This window comes from Thamnophis sirtalis, unplaced genomic scaffold, assembly GCF_051295495.1.
Source record: "Thamnophis sirtalis isolate CommonGarterSnake01/CBP01778 unplaced genomic scaffold, rThaSir2_p1.2 scaffold_4, whole genome shotgun sequence".
NCBI classification, from domain to species: domain Eukaryota; kingdom Metazoa; phylum Chordata; class Lepidosauria; order Squamata; family Natricidae; genus Thamnophis; species Thamnophis sirtalis.
The window spans coordinates 30,357,897-30,379,053 of NW_028261384.1; the positions used below are offsets into that span (position 1 = coordinate 30,357,897).

The 21,157-nt window shown below is 40.6% G+C and overlaps 1 protein-coding gene across 12 annotated transcripts in view; it reads left to right on the forward strand.

Annotated features, from left to right (window-relative positions):
• KIAA1217 (KIAA1217 ortholog) overlaps positions 1–21,157 on the forward strand; it is a 240,015-nt gene that overhangs the window by 130,569 nt on the left and 88,289 nt on the right. For 11 of the 12 annotated variants that reach the window (XM_087712695.1, XM_087712703.1, XM_087712706.1 and 8 more), the window contains 2 exons: positions 740–938; positions 5,997–6,090. In XM_087712695.1, coding sequence (XP_087568821.1) covers positions 740–938; positions 5,997–6,090 — 293 coding nt within the window. Of the gene's footprint in view, positions 1–739; positions 939–5,996; positions 6,091–18,963; positions 19,125–21,157 lie in introns of those variants that run through there. The other variant, XM_087712704.1, reaches the window with a different exon arrangement.

The following is a 21,157-nucleotide window of genomic DNA, read 5'->3' on the forward strand; positions in this document are numbered from 1 at the left end:
CCTCCAAATCCTGAGGGTCAATACAAGGAGTCCTCCACTTATGACCACAACTGAGCCCAAAATTATTGTTGGCAAGCAAGTGAATTGTGTCCGATTTTAGAACCTTTCTTGCCACAATTGTGACAAGTTGCTAAGCAAGTAATTTAATGGTTGTTAAATGAATCTGGCTTCCCCATTAATTTTGCATGTCAGAAGATCACAAAAAGTGATAATGTGACCCTAGGACAGTGCTTCATAAATATGTGCGGGGTGCCAAGCACCCACATTTGGATCATGTGACCATGGGGATGCTGCTAAGGTTGCAAGTGTGAAAAATGGTTATAAGTCATTTTTTTCAGTGCTGTTGTAACTATAAACAGTCACTAAATGAACTGTTGTAAGTAGAGGATTACCTGTACATTGATAGTTTTACCTGTGATCCTTAGGATTGAGATATAACTGGCACCATCTCTTCCATTTCTTATAAAATGCAAATTGGGAAAATATATTGGTTTACACAGTGTAAAAACTTCTTTAACAAACTGCAGTTTGCAGCAAGTAGTGAGTCTTGGGACCTTGTAGTAAAACTGTTGTAACGGAGTATAAGACAATATAATTTTAGTATGATTTGACACAATATAATCAGTAACCCAGAGAATTCTATTTTTTTTTCAGTTTGAAATTGAAAAGAATATATGTGTGTGTCATGTAAACTCTGCTTTGTTTGTGGTAATTTCTTCTTGTTTTCTTTTGTTTCTAGGGGTTTTATATCTGCAGTATGGAGATGAAACTAAACAGCTAAGGATGCCCAATGAGATTACAAGCACAGACACTATTCGTGCCCTTTTTGTAAGTGCCTTTCCCCAACAACTGACAATGAAAATGTTGGAGTCTCCCAGTGTGGCAATATATATCAAGGATGAGAGCAGAAACATCTATTATGAATTAAGTGATGTGAGGTAAGTGAAACTCTATAGCATGAGATAGGTTTCTTTGTAAAGATTGGCAATATATTGGCCAGAAGTATCAAGATGCTCATAGTATCTCCAGATGATCTCTCCCCTTAAAAAACAAAAAAAGAAGTTTTGAATTGTTAAAATTTTTGAAGACCATTAAATCATACAATATTGCAATATTTTCTCAAGGATCTCCGTCTGTCCGGAATAATTTTTGGGAGTGATATTCCTGTGGTGGATGGGTCCAGAGCTAAAATGTCTATAGGGACACCTTTGTAAACATTATCTGTACCTTTAATGCTTCGTTTTCCTCTTTCTTTTTCTATCTGGTATGTTGTTGTAGAAGGAATTTATTATTTTTCCCAGAAATCTGGATTAATTATTTGCAGGAAGTTTCTGAAGTACATGTTAGGGTGTCATATGGCCATAGAGCTTAACAGAAATGTAGCAAATTAAAATTATCCTGAACTTTATAATAATCCCAGTGATCTGGTAAGTGCTACAAGCTTCCTATTATTCTGTGGCTCCATGTTATCAACAAAATATATCCATTTATAATTATTCTCTGTAGTATGAAAGTGTTTGAGAAGCCAGTGTATATCATGTAAGTTGAAGAGATTCAAATATTTTAGGATTAAATCAAAGACAAACTTTGAAGTTATGCCTCAGATGCTCTCACAAAATGGCTGCCATGCATGGCTTTTTGAATTCAATAATTGGCTGTGTGTGATAAAATACTGGTTTACCAAAAGGTAAACTGGTGCCTTCTGCCACACCACCTCTACCTTGAAGATGCACCAAACAGTTCTGGTCTCTTTATTGATCAGAAGACATTTCTTTGGCATTTTTGTGTGGTTAAGGCATGTGACTAGAACAGTGTTTCCCAACCTTGGCAACTTGAAGATGTCCGGACTTCAACTCCCAGAATTCCCCAGCCAGCATTCGCTGGCTGGGGAATTCTGGGTGTTGAAGTCCAGACATCTTCAAGTTGCTAAGGTTGAGAAACACTGGACTAGAAGCCAAAAGACTGAGTTTTAGTCCCATCTTAGGCATGAAGCACCTGGAAGACCTGGGACCAGTGTTTTGGCAAGTGTCACAGCTGTGATTATCCTCTAACATATGAAAATCTTTAATATGACTGGAAAGGGTATATTGCATGAGTTGAAGAGATCCAGATATTTTAGGTCTATAGCAAAGACAGACTTTGAAGTTATGCCTTCGATGCTCTCACAAAATGGCTCCCATGGATGCTTTTTGTATTCAGCTGTGTATGATAAAATACTGGTTTACCAAAAGGCAATTGGTTCTTTTGGATTGAGAGACAATGAACATTCCAGTAAGTAAAAGGATTTTTAAGCTTTATTATTAGCTCTAGCAAAAAGATTTAAAAGCGTAACATAAAAAGCATGCACACCAAGCAAGATGATACCCAAATCTGTTACAAATTGCAAGGAACTCCTTAATAACAGTAAGTTACACCAAGAGTGCCGCCATTTTCCACAGTACCCAGAGACAGTTGGGTAGCTGAGCTTTTTGCAGAAGCTCGTAACAAACCACAGCGATCCCGAGGTTTTTATCAAAATCTGATACGATGACATCATGACCCCATTATGGGCAGAAGACTGCAAGACCTGACCTTGACTGGATGGCACATGATTCTGGGATGGAAATTGAGAGTCCGAGATTTTCACAGCAAGAAAAGCTTTGAAGCTTTGTGAGGATTCATCATCCCCACACACACATTTATTCAATAAACGAGTAAAAATACAAGGCAGGCTAGCTCAGAATGAGCTTTAAATTTCTAGATTTTTTTTTAATATGGAGGAGCAATCAAAACATGCAACTGAACTCCTTGAAATAACAATGGTTTATTATTTCATTGTTACTTCAGCCAGTCACTCTTTCTCAGTCCTAGGAAGGATGCAAGGGCAAACAATTTCTGAAAATCTTGTCAAGAAAATCACAAAGTCATCTCCCACACACACTCCCCATTCGAAAGACATTTCTGTAATAAAGCAGAGTTCCTGCACTTTTCCAATTTTGTGGACCAGCGGAAGGCAGTGGAGACTGTTCCTCGCAAGTGGTCGGCAAGCATGCATGCACAGCTCTATTTGTGTGAGCGACATGCACGAACACCCACTGCTCACACAGATGCAGCAAACATGCATGTATTCACCTGCTGCTCGCCCAAGTGGGGATGTGCATGCAATGTGCTCGCTCGCCACTTCCATGGCCCAGTTGCAAAGAGCTCACAGCTCACTAGCAGGCCAAGGCCCAGGGATTGGGGATCCCTGCTGTGAAGGACAGACTCTTCCTAATGTCATTTTTTGTTATCATTATTATGATAATGATGCTACTGATGGGTTTTATTCTTGCTTTTCATTATTTGAATAGCTTGCCATGAAACCTTGAAAAGGCTGTGAAATATGTGAAAAATCAGCACTTTTTATAAAAGCTAGGGGAAAATGTTCAATATTAGGCTCTAGGGTTGAAAATAAACCTTCCCCAGACAGTTGTCTTCTGCACGACGAAGAAGATCCCAGCAGGCAGTCTGCCAGACGTCTGTTGCTTAGGCATCTACATGTGTGAAAAAACACGAGCTGATAGAGCTTGGAGAAGTAGAATTGAATTTGTGATTTCAGATTATTGAGGGAAGAACACATTTTGAATGTTGTCGTTTGTGTGGGTGTACATGTTTATGTGCCTGCCTGTTTAGCCCAGCACGTAGGATGCAGATGTGCTACCCAAACAGGAGTGGCAAGATTCCTACCAGAAATGCCAGCCAGTTTGTTGACAAAACTGAATTCGGCAAAAAGCAACTTCTTGTGTTCCTAAGACATGCACACAATCTGCAGGTAGAAACTTAACACTTAAGAGAAGATGATAGAAATAATGTTGTCTCTTCGTTCTATTACATATTCAGTTTCATCCTTACTTTGTTGTGATTGAAAAGTTGTGATCTGCTGTCTTACAACAGCCTTGTTTACCTTGATCAACTTTAATGCTAAATGCCAGATAGTAGGAAGGATCTAGCTTAGTGTTTTCAGTTTTGGTAACTTTAAGACATGTGGACTTCAGCTCCCAAATTCCCCAGCCAGGCAGATCACCATTGGGACAGAATTTTGATCACTAAGCATTGCAGTCATTAACTGAGTCACATAACTGGATGCGATTTTACAACCATTTTTACTGCGGTCATTGTGAATTGCAAAAAGGTAGTCCTCGACTTATGATTACAATTGAGCCACAAATTAGTTTTGCTAAGTGAATCATTTCTTGTGAATTTTACCCCATTTTACAATTGGGGCAAAGAGTTGCTAAGTGAATCACTGCATTTATCAAGTTAGTAACAAGGTTGTTAAGTGAATCTGACTTCCCCATTGACTTTGCTTTTAAGAAGGTCACAAAAGGTGATCACATGAACCCGGGACACAGCAACCATCATAAGTATGATTCAGTTGCCAAGCATCTGAATTTTCACATGACTATGGAGATACAGCAGTGGCCATGTGTGAAAAATGATCATAAGTCTGTTTTTAGTGCCATTTTAATTTTGAACAGTCACTAAGTGAACTGTTTTAAGTCAAGGACTACCTGTAGTTGGGCAGATCTGGCTTCCCCCTTTTACTTTGCTGGTCAGAAGCTGCTTGGGAATGTTGCACATTGTGATTACATGACTGCAGGACAAAAGAACTGTCATAAATGTGAACCAGTTCCCAAGTTCCCAAATCATGATCACATAACCCCAAGAGGTAATGCCACAGTCCTAACTTTAAGGATGGGTCATAAGTCACTTTTTCAGCACCATCGTAACCTTGAACTATCATTAAACAAATGGTCATAAATTGAGAAATATTGGGGCTTTGTTGTCATACACACATACACACACACATGGTGTCATGAAAATGGTGGGTTCAAAATACCTTGTGATAAGTTTCCATTGCCCATGGGTACATATTTTTCTTGTGGTTTCTGCTCAGTGCTGACTTCATTATATCTAAACATCTAATTAACCCTACAATTCTTAACAGTTAACGTTGCTTCGTCTTTTCAGCTCTCTGACTTTCCCTGACATACTGCTTGAATTTGATGGAAGCAATGCAAGTTCTAACTAGTTACAGATTCAAAGCAATTACCAGCATCACTGTAACTTTAAAAGAAACTAGACCTTTCCAAAAATCCTTCACTGTGTCTCTCTCTTTCCCCTCCTCCATCAAAATGATAATCCCACTGATTAAGATCAGCCCAGTAAACTTATAGCTGCACCTGGAGGAGAAGAATTCAGAATAACGTGCAGATTCTCTGAGGATGGTTAGTGCTAAATGAAAGGCACCAGAACTTTAAAAGGACATAAATGTGTTTAGATTACATTCTTTGTAGCCCTTTATTGCAGAAGGAGAAAACAGCAGGATTTACTCCAGACCTCTAATCTGTAAACTCTAAGGTAGGTTTTAAAGTAAATGCAAGCCCATTTACTTTTTAATTTATGGAGTTAGATATCAGTTTTGTTAAATGAAAATTCACCTTGAGAATCAATTTCAAAACAAAACACTTTAATATTGGGCATGTTTTATAGATATTTGCAGCTTCAAGCTGTTCACGTTTATTCAGCAATAGATCTCACTTTATGCATTTGAAACAATTTGAGTTAATCAAGTAAACTCAAGTATTTTACTCCTAAGGAACTTTGACGAATATTGTTTTGATGCTTTATTTTAATATGTATCCTTACTTCAAATCAGAGGGAAGATATGACTGCCTGTGTAATAAGGTACTGATAAAAGCCAATCAAAATATTTTTGAAAGGTGTTGGATTTTATACTGGTATTACTTTGCTTCTGGCATCTTTAATGAAACAAAAAACGAGTTTATCTTAGAAGAATATTCCCTTCCAAGGGATGAATGAGCAATGTTTTTATTGTTTATATCTTGCATTGCATGGCTTCTTCATTCACCAGTTGCTGGCATGTCACTACTTGGATTATTCAAATAAAGTAAATGGTCTGACATGAAGTTCTTTCTTTCCTTATGTTTCCCTGTGTGTCTTATTTTTAATTCTAGGAATATTCAAGATAAATCTTTCCTTAAAGTTTACAACAAGGATCCTGCCCATGTCTTTAATCACATGCCTAGAGGGATCAATGGAGATGTAAGGGTAAGTGTGAGACCTTCATTTATTCAGTATGTTCTTTGGTTGTCTCTTTCATATGAGAACCCGCTTCTGCAGGGCTATAAAAATGACACAAATGTGTGAAAATCACCAGCCTTTGTCTTTTCCCCCTCAATTATTTTGCCAAATGTGTTAAAATAAGTCACGTTAGAGAGTGTTAAAGAAGGTTAACCAGTTGACCAGTTAAACAATGGCTGTAAAATTGATGGAATGCTGCAGATGTTTAAGTTAAGCTTGACTGGTGAATTAAGAATTGTCCATTATGGGGTTCATCACCTTCTTTTCGTAGTATCTAAGTTCAGATAACTTAAGCAAGTTTAACATAGTTTATCAATCAAATTTTCTGGGTTCACGTACACTGAATCAAACTAATCATACATCTTGGGTTGTTGCCACATGCTGAGTTATACATGGTTGGATAGCTTGTAGTTCTGTGTCTTGTGTAATTATATTGTACTTATTCTAGAAATAACTGCTCTTAGAACTGATTGTCACTTTGAATCATAAACAGTGATCATAAAACTGTTTGAAAAAAATACCTTTAGTGCTGACAGGAATAGCCAAAAGTAATCCATGGATAGATTCTTTAGTAAAGAGTCAAACACTGAAAGGACATGTGCCAGACTAAATAAAAATCCTAACTGCTTAACTCACTGCAGTGAGCCAACAAGTATTGTTCACTATCTTCCTAGTAAAAAATATACTACTTTGGTTTGGACCTGTTTTGTTGTGTGAATCAAGGCAGTTGTGCTGAACCAAACCATAGTTTACTAAAAGGTATGCACTGATCATTAGATACAATTACACATCATGCCAATAATGTCTATGGTTATTATTGGATCTGATTACAAATTTAGAGTAACCACTAGATGGTACTAAAGAGTTAATGTTTTCTGTTTCCCTTTACTGCCACCTATAGATTATATAGATTAGTTCAGGTTGCACCTTGATAAGGAAGAACAATCAAACTTAGCACCTTCTTCCATCATTTGGTTACTGCCACCATTTTCAAACCAGGAATGCCGACCTATGTCCTTCCGAATAAGCCCAAGTTAAAAACCTTGATTTGTTTTTGGCCACCATTTCTTGTTTAAGAGAAAAGTTTAAGAGACATTTAGCAGAAATCCTGGTTTCATGCTAAAGAAACTGATAGGTAAACTGCACTTTGTTGATCTACACTTGCTGATAAAAGTAACCAGGTGGGAATGATTGAACAGCATATTGAACAGCCCACTTCTTGTTTATGAAAAACCTGAATGCTTATTTATCAAGACTGTAAATAGATTCACTGTATTTGAAGTTCGGATCCTTCCATAATACCCTACTGAGATATTGGGACTGTGATAGATAGAACTGAATTGTATGGCATTTTTATTTTTCAATTGGAATCTCACAATCTTTGGAATACAGGTAGCCCTCAGCTTATAGCAATAGCAATAGCAGTTAGACATATACCGCTTCATAGGGCTTTCAGCCCTCTCTAAGCGGTTTACAGAGTCAGCATATCGCCCCCACAGTCTGGGTCCTCATTTCACCCACCTCGGAAGGATGGAAGGCTGAGTCAACCTTGAGCCGATGAGATTAGAACCGCTGAACTGCAGATAACAGTCAGCTGAAGTGGCCTGCAGTACTGCACCCTAACCACTGCGCCACCTTGACTCTTATGAACACAATTGGGATCAGAATTTCCATTGTGTCTAAATTCTGATCGTGTGGTTATGGTGACTGTGAACAGTTGTTAAATGAATGGTTGTAAGTCGAGGACTACCGGTAGTTCCTGGGAAAAAAATAGTGGAACTGAACTACAGAGTAAGCATCCATAGAACTGTACTATAGCTACAGTTCTGAGCACTGATGATAGTTAATCTCCACAAATTGTAAAGCAAAGTGCAAATGTTCATTTTTTTGCCACATTTGGGGAAATATATATTGCATCCATGTTTTAGTCCTATCTCACTTTGCCTAATTCTATTTCCCATGATTTTGAAGTACACAGAAGAGGGCATGTGGGCTTTTATTGGTGCTCCATCAAATTTTCACAAATGTCTGTATCAGAACGGGTATTAAATAATAATCTTTCCCACAAGTTATTTAGCCTTGTAGAACAGAATGGAAGCATCAAATTAATTATAGTTTGGGATATATTTATGACCACCTTCATCACTAAGGCTTTTCCAAACTAAAAATAATTCACTGCTGGTACAAAAGGCTACTTTAAAATAGTGCAAATGGGGAATATCCAGGAGAAATAATCACCACTTTTACTTCTTAGATCAGATATTTCTTTTAAAAAAACTTTCCCCCTTCAAAATTTCAGTGCCCACTGTCTTTGAATAAAATGCATTAATCCCATTAGAAAAGAATTGCCAGCAAGGGAGCTGCCTGATTTTAGTAGGTTATATAGGATTTTGAAACAGAAGTTAATCATTGGTGCAAAACTCCTGTGAAAATAGGGTTTTAGAATTCTACATTTGTTTGAGAATTCCTCAAGAGCATGCTATGTATAGAGAAGCATTGTTGCAGTTATCAATGTAGCAGAACTACAGAAAAGAACTAACATTTATGAATATATTATAAACTCAACAATGTGTTGTTTCATGTGGACAGATTCCACTATAGTTCTTGCCTGGATCTCTGATAGACCAGAGTATGGAAGTATGTCATAATGTAGGTAGTCTGTTAAAATGTCCACCTCTGCCAAGAAATTAATGTTCTGATCAGCAGTCAAGTTTGCTTGACTAGTAATATGGGAATATTAGTAGCTTTCACAACCAAAAATAGAGACAGAAGGTAGTCATTACAGTAGCTGTTGAGAAGATGGCTAGATGTATCTTGTTCCGAATCTTCGGATAAGTGTTTCTAAGGAAGGAAATGATGGGAAAGGACAGAGAATGTATAAGGAAGCACCTTTACAAGCACACATTCTATTTTTAGCCCTTGCAGAACAGATTGAGGAAACCAGAGAGGAGGAAAAGTGCATAAAAAAAGGCAACGGCCCTTCAGGGAAAGAGATAACTTCCTTTATCCAGCTGAATCCATGGTGGCTGAGTTGGAAGAAACAGAAGAGTTTATTTCTATCTTTAGAATTGGACTCAAAAGAACATTTCTTACAACTTATAGATAAAACTACCCTGCTAGAGGACTACCCTCTCTTCTGTTAGTTACTTCTTTTTTTTTAAAAGAAAGATTAGTATGTACCATCACAAAGCAATATTATGGAATAATGAATAATAAGTCAAAGAAAAAAAGGCACAGGCAAGAAAAAGCAAAGGAATAATCACCCAATCTAGCTAAGTCCTTCAATATGATGAAGCTGAAGGTATCAACTTTGAGGTTTGGATGGCTTGTTTTACACAGTCCCATTTGGTTGTCTTTTCCTTTGAATGGCAGGACGGCCAGCCAGGTGGTGATTAGTTTCTATTGCTGTGATTTCTGGCACAATACATTGTAAGAAAGTGCTGAAAAAGCCTGTTTGGTGTCCCATAGAACCCTTTGCTATGATTGTAGTAGTTTAACAGAAGCCAGTTTGCATCCGTGTACTCATCCCTGAAGTGTTAATAAGCTATGTGGAGGAAATTTACCTTGGATACAAAGAGATACCAAATGTTGGATCCAAGTCTTTCAATACCTAATCCTTTCTTTTTGCTCTCATCTTTTCAGTTTACTTTCTTGTACAGGAAAAGCAAGTGGTCTTAAAAATACTTTTCTCTCTTTTCTATGTAAGAATATTTTTCCCCAGATCCATTTTTTAAAGCTCAAAATGTTTGCTTTCTGTTCATATTTTCTTAAAAATTTCAGATTCATTCTGGTTTTCCTGTAGGTTGCTTTGCATTTTCTTTTTTTCCAGCAGGATAAATTAAATTATCGACTCTAAAATTGCCAGAAATCCTGTCCTGAAGTAATATACTATTGTAGTTGTGATTACTTAACATATATATATATAGAGAGAGAAAGAAGCAACTGCTAGGTATCTTACCTCACTACCTGATCTGGCTGATTTGATAATCAAATTCTGATCTTTCAGTGACATTATTTGCCTTAGCTTTAGACCAGAGATTCTAACTCTGTTTGACTCAATTACTCCTTTTCCTGATTCCAAATAATGTCATTAACCCCAGAAAAAAACAGATTGGTGTTTTACATAAAGGTCTTAGCAGGGGCACTTAAAATATTTTGTCTAGTTTTGTTTTGTTTTTAAAGCTTGTATTTTAACATTCTGAACAGAATAAAAAAATTGTTGACAAAAAATAGTTTTAGCAACAGCAATTCCAAAGTAGATTCTCAAACAACTGGTTACAAATAGCTCTATCACTCATAGGTTATGCCTATATTAAGAACCAATGCTTTTGGCTCATTCACCACTATTGCAAGCTTTCAGTTATGCCATGCTATTGTTGAGAGAAGGAAAACTGTTGAAGTGAGTTTGGCAGCCTATAAATCTAAAAATCAACATCACCATGAATGTTGAAGCTAAAAAGGGGGAAACAACATGATAGCAATCTTCCAATAAATTGAGATATATCATAAAAAAGAAGGTGTGAATTCTTCAGAGCACCCAGGGATAGGACTGCGCATGTGCGAGAATCAGAATGGCGGCCAGGGCTCCTTCGTCGCAGAAGATTTGACGGAAAAAGCTTCGGGAGCCCGTGGAATCAGCCTTTTACCGCCTTTGCCAGGGTCCCCCGGGATGATAGGAATTCGGAGGACCTGTACGGGCCATGAATGGAGGGAAATCAACGCCTTTTGCCGATTGCGGGCTTTAGACCTTGCCGGTGAGCGCAGCGGCCGCAGCGGCAGCGGCCGCATGGACATGGTGGAAGCGGAGGCGACGGAGGGCGTCCCGCGGCGGCTTCGGCGGCCTCGGCAGCAGCTGGGCACCCTTGGCGGCGAGTATAGCGGTCTCACGGTGGCACTGGGAGCGGAGACGATTGAGGGCGTTTCGCGGCGGCTTCAGCAACGGCGGGGCTTTTCGGCCCCTTTTCTACAAGCTCTGAAGCCTGGCGAACAGCTTGGCGGACAGCTCGGAGAGTTTGGGGAATTTATGGTGACTCTGACTGGGCTGACTATTTATCATCGTTATTTAGAGTTGGGGAATTCAAACGGGGGCCTGGTCCGGCCTTGGCGAAGCGGGCGGCTGATTGGGTGTGCCGTAGCTGGAGCCTTTTTCGGATGCCTCCCCCCCTCCTCCATATTGAACTCAGCTTTACAGCGACACCATTGCTTTCAACAACATTGCTCCCCTTACCAATACTGTCCCTTCTACCACTGCTGCTACTGGTACTGTTACTATTCTTTCCAGCAACATAACCCCTTGTTCCAGCATTGTTTCCTTTACCAACGCTGCCTTATTTTTTTCGACGCTGCTCTTCCCATCAACGCTGCCTTCTTACCAACATTGGTTCCCTGCTGCCTCGGACTCTGCTTACCAGATTTCCCTCACCTATAGACCTAGGCCCTATGTGCCTGTCTGTCTTAGCCCTGACTATTACCATCATTACTACTGGTGCCTATCCCCAGAAGGAAACTTTGGTCTGGGCTGTGGATGGATAGTTGATGGCAACAAACTGAACTCGCACTTAAAAACTTTTTAATCAATTGCGCAACTATTTTAACTCTCACTCTTTCTTTGCTTTCATCTTTTTCTTCTTTCTTTGTATGGGCTATGCATGAGGTACGTATGAGATGAATGAATGTCCCACTTTTATGATTATATTGTTGTAAATTTTGTGTTTTTAACTATTACGTGGGGACTGTTTGGGGGAGTGTATGAGTATGTGTGATTCGGAGGACCTGCCGGGAGTTGCGGGGGCTATGGGGGTGGTTGAGGGGACCAGAGACACGGGAGAGGGTCGGGGTATTGCGGTCGTAACAGGGAGGGGCAGATACGGCGGGGACTTCAGGGCAGGCCATTAACGGGGAAGGAGGGTTCGCTACATTACAGAGATCCCTCCTTCCGGCCCTGGGAGTCCCACTCCGAGACCAGATGGCGTAAGTAGTCAGGACCCTGGTCTCAGGCTGTTGTCGCTAAATGCCAGGTCTGTTGTCCATAAAGCTCCTCTCGTCCGGGACTTAATTTTAGACGAGAGGGCAGACCTGGCATGTATTACTGAAACCTGGCTGGGCCCAGAGGGAGGAGTCCCCCTTGTAGAGCTGTGCCCAGAAGGATTTCAGGTGCTGCATCAGCCGAGAGCCCAGGGAAGGGGTGGGGGTGTGGCCGCCGTTATCCGGGAGTCGTTAGTTCCTCGTAGGGTCCCTGCTCCGGAGATTGTCGGGTGTGAGTCTTTGTTGTTAAAGTTGGACCTCAAGGGTCAAGTGGGGTTGCTGCTAACGTACCTGCCTCCCAACAGCGTTGCAGCAGCCCTTCCCTCGCTCCTCGAGTCGGTAGCCGAGCTGGCAGTTGAGTTCCCTAGGTTGATGGTCCTGGGGGACTTTAACTTGCCATCGCTCGGTGAAAACTCTGATGGGGCGCAGGAGTTCATGGCTTCCATGACAGCCATGGGCTTGACCCAAGTAATTCGAGGCCCAACCCACTCAGCGGGACACATGCTTGACCTTGTATTTCTCTCGGAGCAGTGGATTTACGATCTTGGTCTGAGGGGGAGCGACATCATACCCCTGTCGTGGTCAGACCATTGCCTACTGAGGCTCGACTTCCGGAGGCCAAACCCCCACTGTAGGGAGGAGGAACCGACCAGGTGGTTCCGCCCCAGGCGTCTTATGGAACCATCAAGGTTCCAGACAGAGCTTGGGGTTATTCCTGACACTTTCGCCCACAGTCCGGTGGAGACTCTGGCTGCTGCGTGGCACTTGGCAGCGTCAGAGGCCCTCGACCGGATTGCGCCACTGCGGCTCCTCCGAGGCAGCGGATCCCGGAGACCTCCTTGGTTTACCGAGGAGCTCCGGGAGATGAAGCGCCGGAGGAGATGCCTAGAGCACCGTTGGAGGTCCGATAAGTCCGAATCGAACCGAGCAATGGTAACCACCTGCACCAGGGAATATACTAGGGCACTTAGGGCAGCAAAAAGATCGCACATAGCCACCCTGGTCGCATCCGCTGAGTCCCGCCCAGCCGCCCTGTTCAGGATAACCCGCTCCCTACTGAACAAAAGGGAGACGGGGGAACCCCTGCAGGGCAGAGCTGAAGAATATGCCCAATTCTTAGCGGACAAAATTGCTCGGTTTCGGTCGGACTTGGACTCCACACCTGCAGTTCCAGCCGAGGCACAGGGGGACCAAGGAGAACAGCTCTGGGTTGAGTTTCAGGACGTTACCCCCGGGGATGTGGACAAGGCCATGAGAGCTGTAAGTTCCTCCACCTGTGTTCTGGATCCGTGTCCCTCATGGCTGGTTGTTAACTGCAGTGAGGTGACACGAGGCTGGATCCAGGCGGTTGTAACCGCCTCCCTTCGGGAGGGGAACTTCCCCGCCGCACTGAAAGCGGCGGTGGTGAGACCCCTCCTGAAGAAACCATCCTTGGATCCAGCTGTCCTCAACAGTTATCGTCCGGTCTCCAACCTTCCCTTCTTGGGGAAGGTTGTTGAGAAGGTGGTGGCCTTCCAGCTCCAACGGTCCTTGGAGGAAGCAAACTATCTAGACCCCTTCCAGTCAGGCTTCAGACCCGGTTACAGCACAGAAACCGCTTTGGTCGCATTGATGGATGATCTTTGGAGAGCCAGAGATGAAGGACATCCCTCCATCCTGGTCCTCCTTGACCTCTCAGCGGCTTTCGATACCATCGACCATGGTATCCTTCTGCGACGACTGCGGGAGGTGGGAGTGGGAGGCACCGTGCTACGGTGGTTCTCCTCCTACCTCTCGGACAGGTCGCAGTCGGTGTTAGTGGGAGGGGAGAGATCGTCCCCAAGGCCCCTAAATTATGGGGTGCCGCAGGGTTCGGTCTTATCCCCCCTACTATTCAACATCTACATGAAACCGCTGGGAGAGATCATCCGCAGGCACGGGATTATATACCATCAATATGCGGACGATACTCAACTGTATCTGTCCGCCCCGTGCCAAATCAATGAAGCGGTTGACGTGATGGGCCGGGGTCTTGAAGCCGTTATGGACTGGATGAGGGTTAACAAGCTTGTGCTCAACCCAGAAAAGACCGAGTGGCTGTTGTGTTTCCCTCCCAAAGATTTGGCCAATATTCCAACACTCAGGCTGGGGGGTCAAATTCTACACCCCTCAGAGAGGGTCCGCAACTTGGGAGTCCTCCTGGATCCACAGCTGTCATTCGACCACCATTTAACGGCTGTGACCAGGGGGGCATTCGCCCAGGTACGCCTGGTGCGCCAGTTGCGACCCTACCTGAACCGGGAGGCCCTCACAACAGTCACTCGGGCCCTTGTGATCTCTAGGCTGGAATACTGCAATGTGCTCTACATGGGGCTGCCCTTGAGGAGCATCCGGCGACTTCAGCTAGTGCAGAACGCAGCTGCGCGAGTGATTGCGGGTGCACCCCGATTCACCCGCATAACACCTATCCTCCGCGAGCTGCGCTGGCTACCTGTCGATCTCCGGATGCGCTTCAAGGTGCTATTAATCACCCATAAAGCCCTACATGGCAGTGGATCTGGATACTTGAGAGACCGCCTTCTGCCAATTACCTCCCTACGACCTATAAGATCCCATAGATTAGGCCTCCTCCGCATCCCATCGGCAAGCCAGTGTCGGCTGGCAACTACAAGGAGGAGGGCCTTCTCAGCAGTAGCCCCGACCCTTTGGAACGAGCTCCCCGTGGAGATTCGTACCCTCTCCACCGTCCAGGCCTTCCGCATAGCCTTGAAGAACTGGCTCGCCCGTCAGGCCTGGGGATAAGAATCGCTACCCCGCCCGAATGATGAATGGATGTTGCTTACTATTTTATTATGTGTTGTTGTCTTAATGTTGTATTCCCCTCTCCCTGGTTTTCTGTGAGCCGCCCTGAGTCCCCTCAGGGAAAAGGGCGGCCTACAAATGCTAATAAAACCAAAACCAAAAACCAAACCAAGAACCAGTGGGTAGAAGATCTACATGTAAGAAATCAAAATTTGAAACAAGGAGGAATTTCCTGACTCTGAAAGCAGTTAAGTAGTAGAATTGCCTGCCTCCTGAAGTTGTGAGTGCTTCATCATGGAGGTTTTCAAAAGGGATTGGAAAGCCATTTATCTGAGGTAGTGTTTCTCAACTTTTGCAACTTTAAGACCTATGACCTTCAATTCCCTGAATTCGCCACCTGACTGCAGAATTCCGATAGTTGAAGTCTCACATGTCTTAAAGTTGTAAAGGTTAAGAAAGATTGTTCTGAGAATTCCTGTACTGGGGTAGAGACTGAACTGGATGACCATTAAAGTTTCTTCTAGATTCTGTTAATATCTTCTAATAAGGATTAGCTAATAGTCAACCTCTTTATCCTCCACCGTCCTTCACATAAACATACTGTATATAGTGGTTCTAACATGCATACGCTCCTCTTGTTGAAAGCCACTCTATTAAACATTTGTGTGACATTTATTCTTCATATTTATGGAAACTTTTTGGGTGATTTGGACCAGATGTTCTTTATCGGTCCCATTTATCTCACAAGGGCTTTATAGTGAGAATAGCTTGATGAGAGAACTCCATATAAAATTTCTTTATCTCTTAAAGAAGAGGCAAGAATAAAATCTAATAACGTATGTGTTAAAGTTACTGTATTTTTCGGACTATAAGATGTACCATGATTTTGAAGAGATAAATTTTTTTAAAAAGTTTTTGCACTCTGCAGGCCTCATTTTTTGCAACAAAAAAGGGGGAGGGCATGCAGAGCTTTAGGAGGCTTGTAGAGTGCTCCTGGGGCTGGGGGGGGGGCAAAAACAAACAAATCAGCTGTTTTTTTGCTCAATTTTGCCCTCCCCAGCTCCCAGAAGCACTTTGCGAGCCTCCCAAACTCTCTGCACATCCATTTTTGCAAAGAGGGAGGGGTTTCAGGAGACCAAAAATGCTGTATTCACTGTATAAGACGCATACAGATTTTCACCCTCCTTTTGGAGCGGGGAAGCCGCGGCTTATACTCCAAAAAATACAGTAAATAAGAAATAGAGCGCATTCCAAATCATCTTAACATGATATGTAGATCAAAATGTTTTAAGGAAGAAGAGAAAAAGAAGCTGCCTATACAAAAGAACCCAAACTCATAGTTGCTGGAAAACAAAATAAAAGATGGTGACGCCAGATTTGCTATTCAAAATCTGTGAATGAGACAGGATAGTGGCTTAGGGGTAGCCTTGGTAGGAGACATAAAAGAGCCTTTATGTGATGGTAGTAAATGGCCTTCCAGATCTTCCTTGGCCCATAGTTGATAGCCATCTTTAGATATGGAAGTTTGCTCCATCATTTTGTATGAGTCTTTTTGAGTCCTAATTTCCTTGCAGGAACTGAACTAGTTTTAGTGAGATAAATATATTTTTTTCAGTTGAAGAAGGTGTAACAATAGATGCTTTATGAGTATTTTATAGTTTTCTTTCCTATCACTACAGATTTTCTTTGGATCATTGTATTGTAATGGGGGGAGCAGGTTGCTCATATAAAGTATATGTGAGGAGGAGACAATTGAACTGCTTGTGGTGGTAACTGTACTTCAGATGATCTTGCATCTTTTCCTCAGCTTCGCACTAGCTTCTTCTATAACTCTTTGCCCTTCCACACACTTAGATCTATGTATCAGATAGTGTGGAAAAGTACTTATTTCTTCCTTACTTTTGTCGCACGTATAACCACTAAATTAGAAGAAAAGGAGCTGCTGTAGGCCAGGTTATCTGAAATGTCCCTTATCTCCTGTGGATTTGGGTCGTTGGGTAAGATTGGACAGAGGTGGTACATTTTGAGTTCCCTTAATCAAATAGTGTCTACATTCTAATAGATGGGATGGAATGATATGCTTTCTATGCATTACCTTCTGGAATGACATACTGACCCTTATTCTTATTCTGATAATGATCAGGATGCTATTGAACACCTAGCTATTCTCCCAGACTTTGATTGAGCTCCTGTTGGAAAGGTTATTTGTTTGTCTCCAGACTGCTTATGAATTCTTTTTCTTTTTCTAAATTTTATTTAAAGCATTTATATAGTTATATAGTTTCTGGGCAGATTATAGCAATTAAAAAAATGCTAAAATAACTCCTTCAACCCCCCCCCCCAAAAAAAAACTGACATCACAACCAGAAATCACTAATGCATAGGTGTCAAACTTGCGTCAACACGGCATCGTCATGTGATGTATTAGGACTTTTCCCCCTTTCGTTAAACCGGCCAAGGCCAGCACATGATGCATCCATCCCGCGAACCGCAAGTTTGACACCCCTGCCCCAATGCGACACATCATTTTCTCCTATTATGACACACCCTATCCTGGCATCTGGAAGACTAAACAGATATTGAATGACTTCCTGAAGGTTAAAAAAGTGGAGGCCTGTTGGATCTCAGGTGGGTAATGAAGTTCTGTTGGACTGGAATTGCAACAGAAAAAATACATTTTCAAGGACCCGTAAGGAGGCAGTGTTTTAAGGAAAGGAAACTGGAATGTATTTATCACCTGCACTCTGTTGGGACAGGCAGATACCTTCAGGGAGAGGTTATCCCAAAGATAATCTAATCCTTAGTATCCAACACCTTGAATTACACTTGGAAGGAAATTGGAAGCAGTGCAACTCATGCAGAAGCGATGTAAGATGGGCAAAATTAGGAGCACCCAACACTTTGTGTGACACTGTATTCTGAACCAAGCTTCCAAACATCTTCAGAGGCATCCCATTTAGAGCCCATTACGGTGATCCAAATTTTATCATGATGTTTTGATTATTCAATCAATATAGATATCACCTGGGATTGTTAAGGGACAGGTGGCCCCCTGCATTGATTGATTAATAAATCCTCGTTCCCTTAATGGGCTTAGGGGTCCAGATGGATTTGAAACAAGATTTTGAACTTAATCATGAGAATCCTTCCCATGGAAAAATGCTGTTGTTTTGAATTCTTAAGAGAAAACATGATTGGATAAGAATTTGAATATTGGACACTAGAGAGAACCAGAAGGAAATAAGGGTTATAATTAAAATGGGGACATCTCTTAAATTTCACCCTCACCCAAGGCAAAACACTTTATTTTAACACTTGAATGCAGTTGACACCATTTACAGAGAGAGGTTGGTTAAACTGCAGCCAGATACCTTCACAGAAAGGCATGAAGGAAGTAAATAAGACCAAAAAGGCAGGATGGAAATCTTGATGCTATTGTTGTTGTTAGGAGGAGGAAATCAATATAACCAGACAAATACCTTGGATCAAGCTAGATAGTTTTTTATAGTCTAGGATGGATCATAGCCACAACAAATGGAAGAACTATGATGCCAGTGACTTTAGAATTCCAATATGGAAGCTATATTTGGCAGGCAGAGCAGATATTTAAGTAGTTAGAATAATGAAGTCTGGTAATGCTGAGGTTTGTTAAAATGCATTTAAAAGATCCCATATGTGCTTTGCATATCTTCCTACTAATAGAAGTTGGTTTACTTTAGGGGAAGATAATTAACACATGTTGACTTGCTATAAACTGGCTAAAGAAATTAAAGCTCATCTTTCCCACTCTGTTGTCTGCTTTTGTGTGTGGGTTTGTATTTTGTTACTGAGAGGTTACGACAACATTGGCCTTACTGTATTTATAAACATCACATGTTTCTCTGCAATGGTTTACAGTGTCTGCCAAGCCGAACACATGGAAGAAACATTTCTTGTTAGTCCAGCATTGGTTTTGGTTATACGTATTTCCGGAACACAGAAGGGAAAAATACCTTCCAACTTTGTGCAGCGATAGCAAAAGTCTCTCAGTCATTCAGAGGAAGTTGTTCCCTTAATAGATTTTGTTATTTTTTTGGCTAAAACTTTTCTGCTAGCAGGACATCAGCATGATACTGTAGTTCAGGTTTTGGCAGACATGAAGAACATAATTTAAATGCAAGACTTCTAAATAAAAGGGGTTGACTAGAAGATGTAAGGTAAACTATTTGGTTATACTGTTATGATTATAGTTAATATAAGTGTTATTACATTATAGTCACTATTATGAGTTCATGTGTTAATATCTACCATGGATGTTTTTTCTGGTCTTTGTCTGTGTAACTGACATACTCTGTATTCAAAAATATATACTAAAAAAGATATAAGTTAAGTAGCTTCAGCAATTGAGAGACTAAAACTTGCAGAGTAAAGGATTTATAGATAAAAATAGATTAAAAATGCAATGGATGTAACTTTGGGGAAAGCAAAACATTAATTTTATTTAGAGCTAAAATGAAATGTTGTTTCTTAGATTCAATCAGAATATATACCGATAATCTATTCTCATTCGAAGTTGTTCAGATGCAGATATTATTTTTGGTATTATTAATAAGCTATTAAACTTAATAAGTTTATTAAGTAAAGCATTAAGTGAGAGATGAAATGGAAAATAGTAAATAATGGGTAGATTGTTAATTATTTGCAATTAACAATTATCTCAATCAAAAAGTTCTGGTTTTCTCAAAAGTAGCTATTTGAAACAAACAGTAATCTTAAATTAATAAAATGAAGAAGTATTGAACTTTTTGGAGTATAAGCTACAAATTGCTCAATGGCATCTTTTTAAAAATTTGTTAATCTTATCAGGACATAAAATGAAAAAGAAAATGAAAATAGTGGGGAAATGGGGGGAAGGGAAGAGAAATAACGTAAAGCGGGAAAAAGAAAGAAAAACCACTTTAGGCTCTTTTTAGGGAAGTAGAATAAAAGTATAACATTGTAACAGCCTCAACTTTTTACATTTATATACTTAATATGTATTAGCCATTTCTATAACAACAAATGTATCTAATCAGCACAACCCAAAATTTCATTTTCTCAGTGGTGTTTTTTTAATGGATGAAGAAACAATCAAAAAAGGACAAATTCTGTTTTGCTTTAGTTTTTTTTTATTTCACACATTGCTATGCTGCTCTTAATAAGTTTTCATGGGGTAGATGAAAACAAAATGAGAAATTTAAATTTACTACGGTAAATATGGAAAGAAACATAAATTCTGCTTTTGTTGGGCTTTTGAATTTGACTAATAATTCCTTTTGTAACCATGCCTATAATAAAGGGTAAAAATATTTTTCAGGTAGTTGTTATTCTTGCATTTGCCACTGCAAAATGAATATAGGTAAAATTTTAAAAGAGAATCAGATTTTTTAATACATCCTCTGCAAATATATAGATTTTTTTTTAACTTTCTTAATGTTGTCATTTAAAAAAAAAAAATTGGAATCAGTGGGTGCCATCTAGTGGCTTGGTCGGTGTCACTGCAACTATGGATGTTGTGTAGCTACTCTGGCTATGTAAGTGTACAGAGTACAGAGTAAATGTACAGATTGTAGAATGTTTTGGATATTATCAGCCAATTCTGTTAATAACAGTGAGATGAAATCCTTATTATGACACTGCACCATATAGGAAGGTTTTTTTAGAGCAATAACGTAAAACGTATGAAGAATGGCTGCAGGAACTAGATATGTCTAGTTTAATGAAATGAAGGACCAGGGATATGATATGATAGTCGTGTTCCAATATCTCAGGGACTGCCACAAAGATGTGGGGGGAAGCATCTGAGGGCAGGACAAGAAGCAATGGATGGAAACTAATCAAAGATAGAAGGAACCTAAAATAAGAAGAAATTTCTTCACAGTTAGAACTATTAATCAGTGGAACAACTTGCCTCTAAAAGCTATGGGTGCTCCAACAATAGAGGTTTTTAAGAAGAGATTGGACAACCACTTGTCTTAAATGTGAGCAGAGGGTTGGACTAGAAGACCTACAAGGTCCCATTTGAACTCTGTTATTCTGTTTTTCTATTTGTTGACCTGTTTTTTAATGGAGAACTCCAGGATTTTTTTTTACTTCCAGATCTTTTCAAAGATTCTCTGCTTGAAAAGATAAGATGAATTGATTCTCTTCATTTAGGCAATTACAGTGTAATCTTGAAGGTTTTATTTTTCAGTTGCTTTTATTAAATGTA